Source organism: Adelges cooleyi, unplaced genomic scaffold (genome assembly GCF_023614345.1).
Source record: "Adelges cooleyi isolate 19-005CV unplaced genomic scaffold, UGA_ACOO_1.1 ACOO_flye_CR_arks_rails_tigmint_CR_PRNA_23, whole genome shotgun sequence".
Classification (NCBI taxonomy): Eukaryota; Metazoa; Arthropoda; class Insecta; order Hemiptera; family Adelgidae; genus Adelges; species Adelges cooleyi.
In genome coordinates, this window is record NW_026095893.1 from 1,330,982 (window position 1) to 1,343,668 (window position 12,687).

Consider the following 12,687-nt stretch of genomic DNA (forward strand, 5'->3'; position numbering starts at 1 on the left):
GAACCCTGGCACACATATTTATTATTCAATAAATAAATCTTAATTGTGACACGAATTTTCCGCGCAAATTTCAGAATGAACCCCAGAAACATATCCGTGTTAAAAATAAAAAATTACTCTCTAAATGGAGTAAATTTTTTGGTAGCTATTTGTGAGTCAACAGTCAACTGGTATCCAAAAATGTATTCATTAAATTGTTAATTACGACGTTTGGGTATCTATGCCAATAAACTACTACAGCTTAAAATTAATTACAAGATTTAGGAATTTAGGTCTGAATATTAGACCGAAGATTGATCTTGAATGGAACTGTAACATATACAGTTTTCTCAACAAATTTTTTTTAAGAAAAACCCTCCCAAAAAAAGGGTAAAATTACACTTTGATCGTAGTCAATTTCCAGGTTAGGTGGTTACACGAAAATGTAATATTTTAATTGCTTTTTAACAAAATTAGTGTTTGAAAAGATTAAAAAAAAAGCAAAATTGGAAAAGCTAGTGCAGTGGGAACTTTAGTTAAAATTATTAAGAAAACGTACATACAAATAATAAATTAACCAATCCACTACACAAATATTAAAATAACTTTTAGATACCCTTAAACGGTATTTATTTGAACTTCTCTCTTTAGGCATTTCGAGTTCTATTTCAGCTTCTATGTATTTTACATGTACATAAATTTATACTATAAAAGTATTATACCAGAAAATTAGACCAACTGTAGGTCAAGAGTGGAAATATAATATAATATAAAATGTTTACCTTTTTTTTTTTATTTAGGAAAAACAAATTTAAAAAAAAAGGAAAAATCTAGGTTGCTATATGTGAGTGAATCAACAGTCAACGGGTACCCAAAAATGTATTCAATTAAATGTTAATTATGACACTTGAGTATCTATGGAAATAAACTATTGAAGCTAAAAAAAAAATTAAAGAACATAGCTTCAATGATTTGATCGATATTTTTATATTTATCTTTAAATACTGGACCTTCATTATTTACTACTACTCAATTACTTATACTGCTTCTTTACTGTATTACTCTGTACCTAATATCCGCAGATTCGCATTGAAGCGTTTATTATGTTTCAGTTTTTTTTTATTATTTTCCTTAAAATGATTATTCAGATTAGTTTAGCGAATATTTGTTATGTTAAAAGTATGTTGAATTGTAGCTTTATTTTGTAAACAAAAAATATAGAAAGCAACAAATAACATCGTCAAAAAAATAAACATATTTCTTAAAAATCTGCGGTGAAACTTTTTTTTATTAAGTAAAAACCAAACTAAAGGGAAAAGTTACACTTTGATGATTGCTAGTTTATAAGTTGCAATGGGTGACAGTGAATCAACAGTCAACCGGCATTTGCAATATATTTGCATTTTATCGTTGTTTACCATATTATATGGGTAATGAAGGCAACGCGTTATTACAGAAAAACGACCAACCCTAATCGTAACCATCCTAGTAGTAAAAATACAATGTTAAATGCATTAATCATTCGTGTCATTACAACACTATTAGTATCTATAGCTGTATTTCAATAGATTCACTTTGAACCGTTTGTTTAAATGTGATTTTGTCACATTCAATCAGGTCGGTCCAACTCAAATCCCGAACCCATTGTACTGGCTTCGTGCTTTGTGTATATCGGCCGAAAGCCGTACTTAATACACGTAGTCATTGTCTGTAATCGTTCAAGCAAGGTTTTTTTTTTCTTGTTAAAATTATTACTGTTCATTTCACGGATTGTTAAGGACAGTAGTAATAAAATAATAAAATATCTATGTTCTCAAATCCTATGTAAATAGTACATCTGAAATTTTCGTCAACTTTTGATGGTTCGGTATAACCTTGGAAGTTACTGTGCCTAAAGACCAAAAAAACACATCATTTTAAAACCCATATACTTTCTCAGCTTTGGCGTCGAAACTGAAACTATTAAACGTACATTTCTAAATTATTTTTATCATGCGAAGAAAAATAGCGAAGACCTGCAAAATAAAAAAACCATGTGCAATTTTTAGTCGACGGAATAGAACACGATATTATAATAGATAAATAAAAACTCTAGTACAGACATTAGTTTGAAAAGCAAAAAATAAGAAAAACAGCGTACAGACTGAGTCAGAATAATGTATTAAATCGTATTGAAAAAACAACCGGCTATGTAAATAGTTAAATAAAGAGAACCGTGCAAAACATATTATGGTTTTTTTGTTTCTGTCGTTATATGAACCCATCTACATATCGCAAGAGTTGAGAAAATCACTTTAAGGCATTTTATCAAACTGTGCTAAATTTACTAAATAATTTGACCATTTAAATTATAATATTAATAAGCAACAGTCTTGTTCTTCAAAGTTTGTAGGTACGCATTTTATACCATTTTTTCTAGGTTTATGTATTATTTTTTTTATTATTCTTTACTAACTATATGTTGTAGCAACATTAACGAATGAAATCTTTTTCGGAATAACAGCATTACTTTTGTAATTACATTTTTTCATAGGTTTATATAGTTTACATTTTTTAAATTTTTTTATTAAGCTTGCGATAATTTTTAACCGTTCTGCTAGTTTCAATAAATACATTTTTAAGCATTTTTTTTAGTTTTTAATTTTAAAGTGTTTTTGGAACGAAGTTCCTTATCGCGGGTTGGCGAGGGGACCAACCGAGCGTGATCGGTTCCCAGGAGTGAGTGGTACCGGGTTCAAATCCGGCTCCCCTCTCAACACTTTTTGCACTTTTTTTTCAACTTTTATGGTAATTTATACTGCAAGAAGTCTAAAAACTTATAAAATATTTATATTTTATTACTACAGAATACATTTTTATCCTTAAAAGTAATTGATAACCTACGTTGCATTCGGTTTTTCGTCATTTATTATACTTCTCGTACTGATGATTGAATAAATTTTTTTTTTTTTGTATAATTGCACTATTTTAGAATTTAACCTATAACCTGTACCTGTTTGATGAAAATTAATAATTGTCATTGATATACGTCTAAAATATATTACCTCATTACGTTTCATTACTATGTTAATAACCGTTTGTACCAAAGTAACTATGAGTAATATTGTACGAAATCAAAGTATGTAGTATAAAATGTCTTGTATGATTAACACAATCTTTTAAAAACAAATAAATAATTATACATATATATATCAATGCTTCGTAACAACCATAACTTGACCACAACATTTAATTTTTTTTTTTGCTTTTCTAAAAAAAAAAGGGTTGACTATTCTAAAAGAGTGCAATAAAAAAATGTTTCCACCTCTTTGAATATAAATGGTTAGGGGTATTTGTCCCACCAAAATAAGTTTTTTTTATTATTTGCAGATAAAAATGATACTTTATAGTGTTATAATATCATGTGCCTTTTTAAATGTCTTGGCCTATGATATGAGTAATTATTTATTTTACGTACTCGAATAAGTTAAAAAATAAAAAAACTAAACCTAACTTTTTTCACAGATGACTATTATAGAGCGGTTTTCATTACAAGTCAGTAACCTTATTTTTCCTACATAATTACTTTTAAGTTTTTACATTTTTTTGTTTTAAACAAATTTGAAATTAAATTACATTATTTTTATTAAATAATTTAATAGTTTAAATTTAATCAATTTAGACGGACTCATCGATGAAGCTATTCGTATGGATTTTGGTAATCCAAACTTAAGTAAGGAATACTTAAAATACTACACTGATATATAATGGCTGCGTGGTTATATTTTTACATACAATATTTTATACTTTTATTTTAAGAACTTATATTTTTAAATTATGATTTTATTGGAATTTGATTTTATAGTTTAAACTATTATTTGATTATTCTAGATGGATTCGTGCATACCATAAGGAGAATGGTTTTATCAGATCATGATGATTTCGTCTTTGGTAGTTATAAATTGTTTTATAATAAAAACATAAACCAAATGCAACTCTTAAAAATTATCCCATAACCGTTCCACGGGAATCTCAAGGTTATTAAGTTACATTTTTATGCTTGTGCCAGAAATCTAATCAGAACTCTATATTTCATATTATCTTTTATACTTCATATAATTGCAGCCCTGACAGGATTCTTTACATGATCTTAAGAACCTGACTTAGATCTGTGATATAAATTTTCAATTTTGCTCTTAAATCTTAACGAATTTCTTTAAATCGAATATAATTGCTATATTATATTTTACGTCTGCTTAATTTAATAATTTATAATGATGACATTTTCACTCAATTTAACAAAATAGAACCATTCATATTTTTACCGAATAAATTATCAACATTTATTTTGTACCTTGATTTCTGTCTTCTAATATATTATAATATAATTGAACATGTAATCAATTTATGTTGTCTTAACTTCAGATAAAGTGAAATTTATGGTGGCAGTACCAGGTAATAGTTTTTTTTTAGCATTACATGGCTATATTTTAATACAACCGTTTGATTTTTCATCAGGTATAAAAATGTTTTTGTTTTAATTTCAGAACGTGCACAACGTAACAATCTAGGCGGTAATAATTACAATTTTCTCTATAATTCTTAAATTAAAAAAAAAAATGCTTTCTACTCCATTACGTACATAACTAATATAGATCAAGAACAATTGTGTTCTTTTTAGAGAACAATTAACTTCTATGAGGATTTCCATTTTGACTTAAGATGTACATTAAAATTTAATTTCTTTTTAATTTTAGAATACATGAGATTCCAGTTACGATTTCAACAGGAATTGACCAGTGTTACAAGTAAATTAAAAATTAATCATATTTATGTGAACAATAATTATCAATAAGTTTAAAAAAAAAAGATTAACATTAGATTGTTCTTTTAAAATTTAAATTCATAAGGCGATATGTTTCTTGCCTAAAGTTATGACGATAGTTCGTAAAATTATTTATATATACTAAAAATAATTATTGTATGTACATACAATATTTTACATTGATATTGGTTTAGTTTTATTGCGACCCCTAAAAATGAAACATGTTTATTGGTTTTTATTCGTGTATTATTATATTTTGATATGGTATATTTTTGTAACAGACATTCAGCCGCCTCCGCCAAGTTCAATAAGTAAGTAAATAACGCTTTACACTTAGATTATCAATCGAAATTCGAAATTACTTGAATTTGAAAGAAGCAATCCACTTCTCCGATTTCTTCCAATTATATTAATGTGTTATATTTTTGTTACAGTTAAGGGACCGTCTGTGACAGGTATGCATGCATTTTTTTACTAGTATTTACCATTACAAATCGTTACCAAAATTGCAACTGTTATAATTACTATTAAAATAAACGACTACTATGACTCAACTTAGTTATTGTTTACTAGCCAGATATACTTTTAAAGTTGGACGCAGTTGGATGTTAGTGTTAAAATTTAGAAAATATGGCAATTATGACAATAAAGGGTCATGTTATAGTCAAACAATCAACCCTTGTCGTAGTCACCTTAATACTAAAAATACAATTTTCAACACTTTACTGTTCTTTCTTACTATATTTTTAACTATCAGATATATAGTGTCTTCATCAGAGACTTTCTTCCTGTTATATTAAGATGTTATATTTTTATTACAGCTATTACAATGCCTACGCCAGGTAAGCATTCATATTTTATTAGTTAGTCGTAAATAGCCCTTTAGACTTCGATTATCATTTGAAATTTCTTGAATTTAAAAGAAGCAGTTTCATTGGCGCAATTAGAGAGGGTGTTAGGGAAGCTCAAATCCTTATAAACTCGTTTAGTATCTAAAAATATGCCAGCAACCATCAGACACAGCCCCCAAGTAATGTTTATAATTTCAGAACTTTCAGAGTTTTAAAAAGGTCTGAACTTTCTTAGCACCCCCTCTAATTGCGCCAACGAGCAAGTTTAATTCTCATTTTTGGCAGGAATGAAACCTATCATTGAAAAATCATTATTTTGATGTAGTATTATTATAAAGTATTGTTATAAATAAAACGTTCAAAATGCAAAATTTGCTAAATAGAAGTGACGTGAACTTTAAAAAAATATTTTTGTTTTAAACTATTGTATTGAAAAATGGTTAAATCGATTTTGTAATATGTATCTACACTACAATTTCCAAACTATGCCGTTCATATTATGAAATTTGAGAATGTCGAGTATAGGTTTTCAAAATCATTAGCCTTTAAGATGGATTTATAGATCACTAAAGACTCATTTTTTTTTCTCAATTGTGAACTCAATATGTCCCGGTTTAGTTGCAATAAGGCGTAGTATGACAGATATTATGTTTATTTACAATCTTGTTAATCTCGTTTTATTAATTTAAAAAATATATAATATTGAATGTCCTGTTTTTAATCACAGTTGGGTTTGTGTCCCAATTCATACATTATACATTTTAAGGGGTTTTGGCCTTTTTTTTTATAAAAAATGAATAAATAAATAAATTATTGACAATATTTTTTTTTACATCTGAAAATAGTACTGTAACCTATGCCGTTCCAATTTGGTACGTTTCCGCTAAGCCTAAAACCCACTGTACGGGCAATTTTATTGTGTATTACAGAAAATCCTTTTCCAATACTTAAAGAAATAGAAAAACTTGCACTTCACCTAAGGAGAAAAACTAGAAGAGCTTTATTGAATCTCCTCAAGTTTGATGTTCTTATACCTGAGCAGAGTAAGTATCAGAATTTTATAATTTGTTTGCTCTTTTAACCATATCACTGTACATATAGTATACCATACAGAATAAAAAAATTGAGTTTACCTAGTATTAAAACACTACTGACAAAATCAGATGATCGTGAGTGTGTATGGGTCAACTTTATTAGGCTATTAGTATAACGACATTGGTATTGTATTATATTATCGTGTACATAATACGACGACTATAGTGCTGGGACCCATATGGATTCATTAGCTTCGAATTTGTGTTTTTTATAAAACGGCAAAATATGATAACTATTGTGGATAGTAAAATAATGTTACTTGATTGTTATATTTACTTGATTGCAATTATTACGGTATGATTATTGATTGCTGCTGGTATAATGTTTGGGTCATTTTAGTCATTTTTTATTAATAATGAAAAAAAAACAATTAAAATGGAAATGTAAAAAATAACTTAACAGTTCGGCGTGGAATCTAAAATAACGTTGTCTCACGTGATTACATTGGTGATTTTAATTGACTGATCTAGAAAAAACTTAAGCAACTTATGATTATATGTAATAAGATAATATTAACCTATTAAAACCCTTAACCGAAACAATTATTACGATGCATTTCGGCAACAATGTTGTCATCTTCAGCGCTAACGACAGACTAGTATGTTAAACGACTAGTCGGCTAAATTCGACTAATTAAATTTTTTTTTTTTATTTAGACCAAGATCATCCCTATACTCCTGGACAGAAATGTTTTATAGTAGGATTGGCAGTGAGTTGTAACAACTGCGATTTTGCACAAGATGTACGTGTTGATGAAGATTCAAATGCTGACAATGTGTTTTCTACTGGTCCCATTTGCGTCATAACAGATATAGCAGACAATCAAAGAAAATACATAATACGAGACAACGAATTTCGAGAAGTATACCGTAATCAATCTCATGTGATAATACCAAGTCCTTTAGGAAACCTTTATACGCAGTTATTGAAATCGAAGGTTTAACGATTTCTCGTACAAGTCTGTTTTTAATATTTAATACATAAATTATATTATGGTACCGTTATTAATATATTTATATCATGTTTTACGTGACTCGCTCATAAATTTTTTGTCAAATAGTTAAACGTGTGTATCTAATGAATAAACAGTTTTCCTCACTATTTTAAACCCGCCTGTTGTTAATTTATTGTTTTATACTTGTATATTATATATATATATACTGCTTACTTTAGACCTAACAGTATGTGTTGAAATGTGTCGATGCGATTTGTTACTATTTGAAAAATTAAAGACGGTTTAAATTAAAGGGGTTGTACGCCTGTTTCTCCAAATGGAATACAACAGTCAACAGTATAATGAAAATATATTTTGTCAGATGATTTGTCAATTCATTGGCACGTGTAAAACGAGTTTGCGCTCATACAATATAATATGACGTAGTATAGAATCACTATATTGCCTTCGTTCAAGTTTTATTTTTATTTTTATAATAGCCTCTATTGTTTTCTAGTTCATTCTGTATTTTTTAGTTTTATATTCTAGGTTAGGTAATGAAATATACTTTAAAAAATATATTATAGAATTTTCGTTTTCAATTTGAAAGTTTTTTTTTTTGTGAATATTCGAAGGTTGTAAATCGTCAGTTGACAATATCTTGTTCAGTGTACATAATACCGTATAGGTGTTGTGCAAAAAGGTATAATGTACACAATACTGAACTTAAAAAACAATTCGTGCAAACGATCATGACAATGAATAGGCATTATTAAAATGATAAGATTCGATTGTTGATTAATTCAAGAAAAAAATATCGATTTAAATGTATATGGGGATTATAGTTATTATTTCTCTAAAACAAGTTAGGAAAGCCATTGTAATTTCAACGTGATGAACCATATTATATCCACTCAGATTCTTATATTTAATTAACTGAGTGTTTAAAATGTTTTATCAACATAAGCCTGACGTATATTTTCTTAACTATTTCAGAAAAAATCTGAATTTTCTGAGGCAAATTATAGCTAATCAAAATTGAAATTTTGCAGATTGACAAAAATTTGATTTATTTGCTTTAAAACGATAACCTGGTTAGGCGTTTTAACTACTCTTAGTGCCACAATAAAATCAAAATTTATCTATCCTTTGTACCTATCCATCTGTCGACATTTTTTCACTATTTTAAATTCGTAGTATATTTTAAGAAAACATAAGCAGAGTTATAATTATGACCGAACATGTTTGCCAAGGACAAGGTTAACTAAAAACGCATAACAGTGTTGTCGCTCACTAAAACATCAAACAAATGACATGGGTACGTTAGGTGTTTTTTATAGAGCAAAACTATTAAATTAAAAAACTACCTACACAGAAATTTAAAACGATTGCTGGTCGACGTTTCCTGGGGAAAAATATAACATAAATAATTTTTTTTTCAATGGTTTTGAAGAAAATTAGTGTGTAATATTTACATTTAAGTATTTCAGTTTTAATGTATGAAAGCGTTATTCAAAATATCTTCAGCAATTTTCACTTACAATTTAAACATTAAAAAAACGTTCAAAAAGAAGATTAGCAAAATGTTTATTTTAAACTTAAAATACCGGTATTTCAGTAAACTACGGGAACTCCTGTGGCCATGTTATTTGGATAATGGACAGTACCGATCATTAGCACAGGACAAAACATTATTTCATAATTCTGTTTTTTTTAATTTTTCGAGTATAGATTTAGTGATTTAGGTCTGAAAATTAGACCGAAGATAGATCTAGATAGGAACTGTTCATCAATTTTTTTGACATGTACAATATGTCTATTGGCTGGGGGTCAATTCGAAATCTGTACGTGTGTGTATCACGCGGAACGTTACCTAGGAAAATTTGTGCATGTGGCGCGTCCAATCGGTTGTAAGTGATTAGACGTTAGATACTCCAAATTAGGTACTCCTAATTAGGCTATAAGGATATAAAAGGACATATAAAGTTATAAGGATCCGCTTTCACTCTATTAACCATCAGCCCTTCTTTGATCAGGTCAATGATCAGCATCGCCTTGTCCGCAAAGAGCTTCATATTCTCTTTATTCGATAAGGCCTTATTATCAGAGTCACGTTCTCTGACCTTGTTGTTGAGCCAATCCAGTTCTGCCATAATCCTTTCACAACACTCGCCGCTTGATCTTTTCTCCGCAGTCTTTAGCTTTTCCCCGGGCTCCTCGTCCTCGGACGACTTCCTCCTCTCTCTCTTTCCAAGCTTGGGTCTCACATCCGGCGTACTCGAAACATCACTATCACTCAAGACAATAGACGACGTTACGAATGTCAGTAATAAATATTGTTTTTTCACAAATTCTCCCGTTTGTCTTAGTCCGGGGGGGGGGATGAACCCCTGTTAATATAGGTCCCAGACCGGGCCAGACAGATTGGCGGCGTTAAATTGGTCAAACAACGGCTACAAGGTCGAAAACCCGCAAAAACCTATTTATTTACCCGTCGTTGTCGGGCGTTGCTATGCACGAATAACGAACAATAAATATTTCAAAAATTCCAATGTTGAAATCTGATAACTCGGAATTACTCGGCCACCACGGCAGATAGGAAGGCGCGCGACCCCGGGTTGGAATCGCTGGACTTTCCTCTATCTGTCGAGACTTTGCGCGCGAGAATCCGGTACTTAGAATTAAAGTATTATAGGTCTCGAAGGACCACTATACCTAAAGACTAACCTTTGCGTTTCACGTCATCCAGCCCTTCGCCGGACCTCCGAATCGACGCTTCGGGTAAGGAACACCGCCCGAATCAACTAGACAAGTCCAGAGTAGTCGGGTTGCTCCAGTTCTCCTGTTTCGATTAATTATTTTTCCCTAGCAACGTGGTCGCCGGGGTATTTTTCACGTCTCTCTTCGCGAGGGTTGAGACTACGATGCTCCCTCCACCGTCGTCGATAAAAGGAGTCGTAGTGTAAACGGAAAACAGAAAATTATAAAAAACGATCGCGAATTACTTATGATATTAACGGCGTTGTACCACTCAGTAATATTATTACGCGGATATTATAAAACTACTAAAAAAACGTTTGGCCAGAACATATTATCAAGACTATACTCTCGTCATATATCGCAAAGAGATTATAGATCGGAAATAATTATATAATTATCGGGACATATCCGTGTATCGGTGTATCTGCATGAAGTCTTAACTTATAGTTTTTTTTTTTATTGGAGGAATGGTTTCTTGTAACCAGGAGCTGTGCGTGGGATCAAAGCCTGAATAACTTGTTTATAGGTGAGTTACGAGCAGTCCTCGGTATAAAATGAAATTGGTGTGGCGAGGATAACCGTTAACTAAAATATTAATACATAAATGATTGTTTAAGCAAGGTAAATTATACATACAATTATATATATATATGTACTGAGTTTGACCTCACATCAAGGTATATAAATTTACTTTCGTTATGTAAAAGATACGACCAATTAAGAGTAGACGCAAGTGGTTTTTTTTTTTAACATTCTAAGTAATAAATTAACTTTATCTACAAGCTTCTATTCCGAGATCATCGCTGGACCAGAGACAAGGTACGTGGAGATATACTTTATCATAATACATATTAGAGTAATAGTATGATTAAATGAAACTAGGGCACAATAAGAATTGCATCAGCACACAGTCCCATATCATACCTGCAAATCTTACTCCTCCCTAGAATTTTTTTTTTTTTTTTATTACTACAGAAGATTGATCTAGAATGAAACAGTAACATATACAATTTTCTCAACAATGTGCGGTCAAATTTTTTTTTTAATTGAGAAAAACCTTCAAGAAAAAGTGAAAGTTACACTTTGGCCTAAGTCAATTTCCAGGTCGCTAGTGAGATGATAAGTAATACATTGCATTTAGATTAATATGTGTTTTATGACTATATGGGTATTAAAACGAAACATTTGTTCAACAAGCTCTAAAAGATGAAGCGCCTGTAAAAATAAAATATAGGTAATTATTAAAATACATTGTAGTGGTTCAAATAAAGGAGAGGTAAGGGGGCTCATCGTATGGTAAATGGGAAAAGATTATGGAAGCTGAAGGAGCTATCCTACACTCCCCTAACCTCTTCAAAATTAAACCATTACGCTAAATATTATTGTGATGTGTGTGAATATGTTATTGTGTATGTACCTCGTTTGTAGTGAAGCAACAATGTTGAAGCAGCAGCTTGTAGATTAAATTAATTTATTACTTAGATTTAATAATAAAATACACTTGCGTCTAATTTAAATCAGTCACCTATTTTAGTAACTGATATGATTTTCTAACGCGCGTACTTATAAATGATATATCTGTGGCTCACTCAGCGTATGATAATTATTTGCTTAAATGAAGTTGCTGCTTTTATTTGTACTTTTTATATCTTTTTAACTTGGTGATCCTCTACCATGCTACATGATAACTAGTCAGAGGACTACACAAGTTCGTTCAGAAGTTCAGACATACCGGGCCGCGATATTTAGAAGCAACCGACCTTAAGGGTCGATATTTAACCTCACTAAACAGCCGCTACTCTGGTTGACTTCCCTTAGCTAAACACTAATTAATTAACTATTTAACTGCTTAAATTTTCCAATTGCTGACGAGAACATCCAAGTTCCAAGTGAATATTTTAATTCAATGGAATTGGATCCCTAGAGCTGCTTTACGCTTCCCAAGAGAATTAAATGAACCGGGCCAGTCTCTCGGACTATGTTAAGATAGTTAAATTAATAGATGAATTATTATTAAATAGAATAATAAATGAATACAATGTTTTGTTTGTGCATAAGACTTTGAAAACTGGATCTACTGGCTCTACGGCAATCCTGTTGCTTGTCTTATATAGGGATGGATGTGCGTCATCAGCGGGGGGAAGATATAAAAATGTCCCCTCGTATGAAATCATCCATGCGTAAAGTCTGAGTCAGCGTATCTTATGTGTCATTTTTATTTAAGATATCCGTTTATACTTTTTGTATAAATATTGTACTAAAAT

The 12,687-nt window shown here is 30.4% G+C and overlaps 2 protein-coding genes across 5 annotated transcripts in view; both read left to right on the forward strand.

Annotated features, from left to right (window-relative positions):
- LOC126835194 (uncharacterized) overlaps positions 1 to 12,687 on the forward strand; it is a 35,859-nt gene that overhangs the window by 7,478 nt on the left and 15,694 nt on the right. The gene's annotated exons all lie outside the window — the stretch shown is intronic.
- Positions 2,213 to 7,837, forward strand: LOC126835195 (uncharacterized). 3 transcript variants are annotated; one of them, XM_050567577.1, is made up of 13 exons: positions 2,213 to 2,371; positions 3,349 to 3,415; positions 3,484 to 3,513; positions 3,641 to 3,691; positions 3,850 to 3,909; positions 4,384 to 4,413; positions 4,506 to 4,532; positions 4,716 to 4,766; positions 5,065 to 5,094; positions 5,218 to 5,238; positions 5,605 to 5,625; positions 6,564 to 6,677; positions 7,386 to 7,837. In XM_050567577.1, exons 2-13 carry the CDS (start codon positions 3,355 to 3,357, stop codon positions 7,670 to 7,672), a joined length of 783 nt encoding a protein of 260 aa, XP_050423534.1. In that variant the 5' UTR covers positions 2,213 to 2,371; positions 3,349 to 3,354; the 3' UTR covers positions 7,673 to 7,837. The 3 variants fall into 3 exon arrangements, with proteins under 3 accessions (XP_050423534.1, XP_050423535.1, XP_050423536.1); XM_050567578.1 differs by having other exon boundaries at positions 2,213 to 2,367; XM_050567579.1 differs by lacking the exon at positions 3,349 to 3,415.

Bases quoted from the DNA above. Each gene is read 5' to 3' on its own strand.
- LOC126835195 (XM_050567577.1), top strand. From the start codon at position 3,355: ATGATACTTTATAGTGTTATAATATCATGTGCCTTTTTAAATGTCTTG. The intron at 4,414-4,505 runs GTAATAGTTTTT...TTTTAATTTCAG, and splicing joins ATTTATGGTGGCAGTACCAG to AACGTGCACAACGTAACAAT. The intron at 4,533-4,715 runs GTAATAATTACA...TTTTAATTTTAG, and splicing joins ACAACGTAACAATCTAGGCG to AATACATGAGATTCCAGTTA.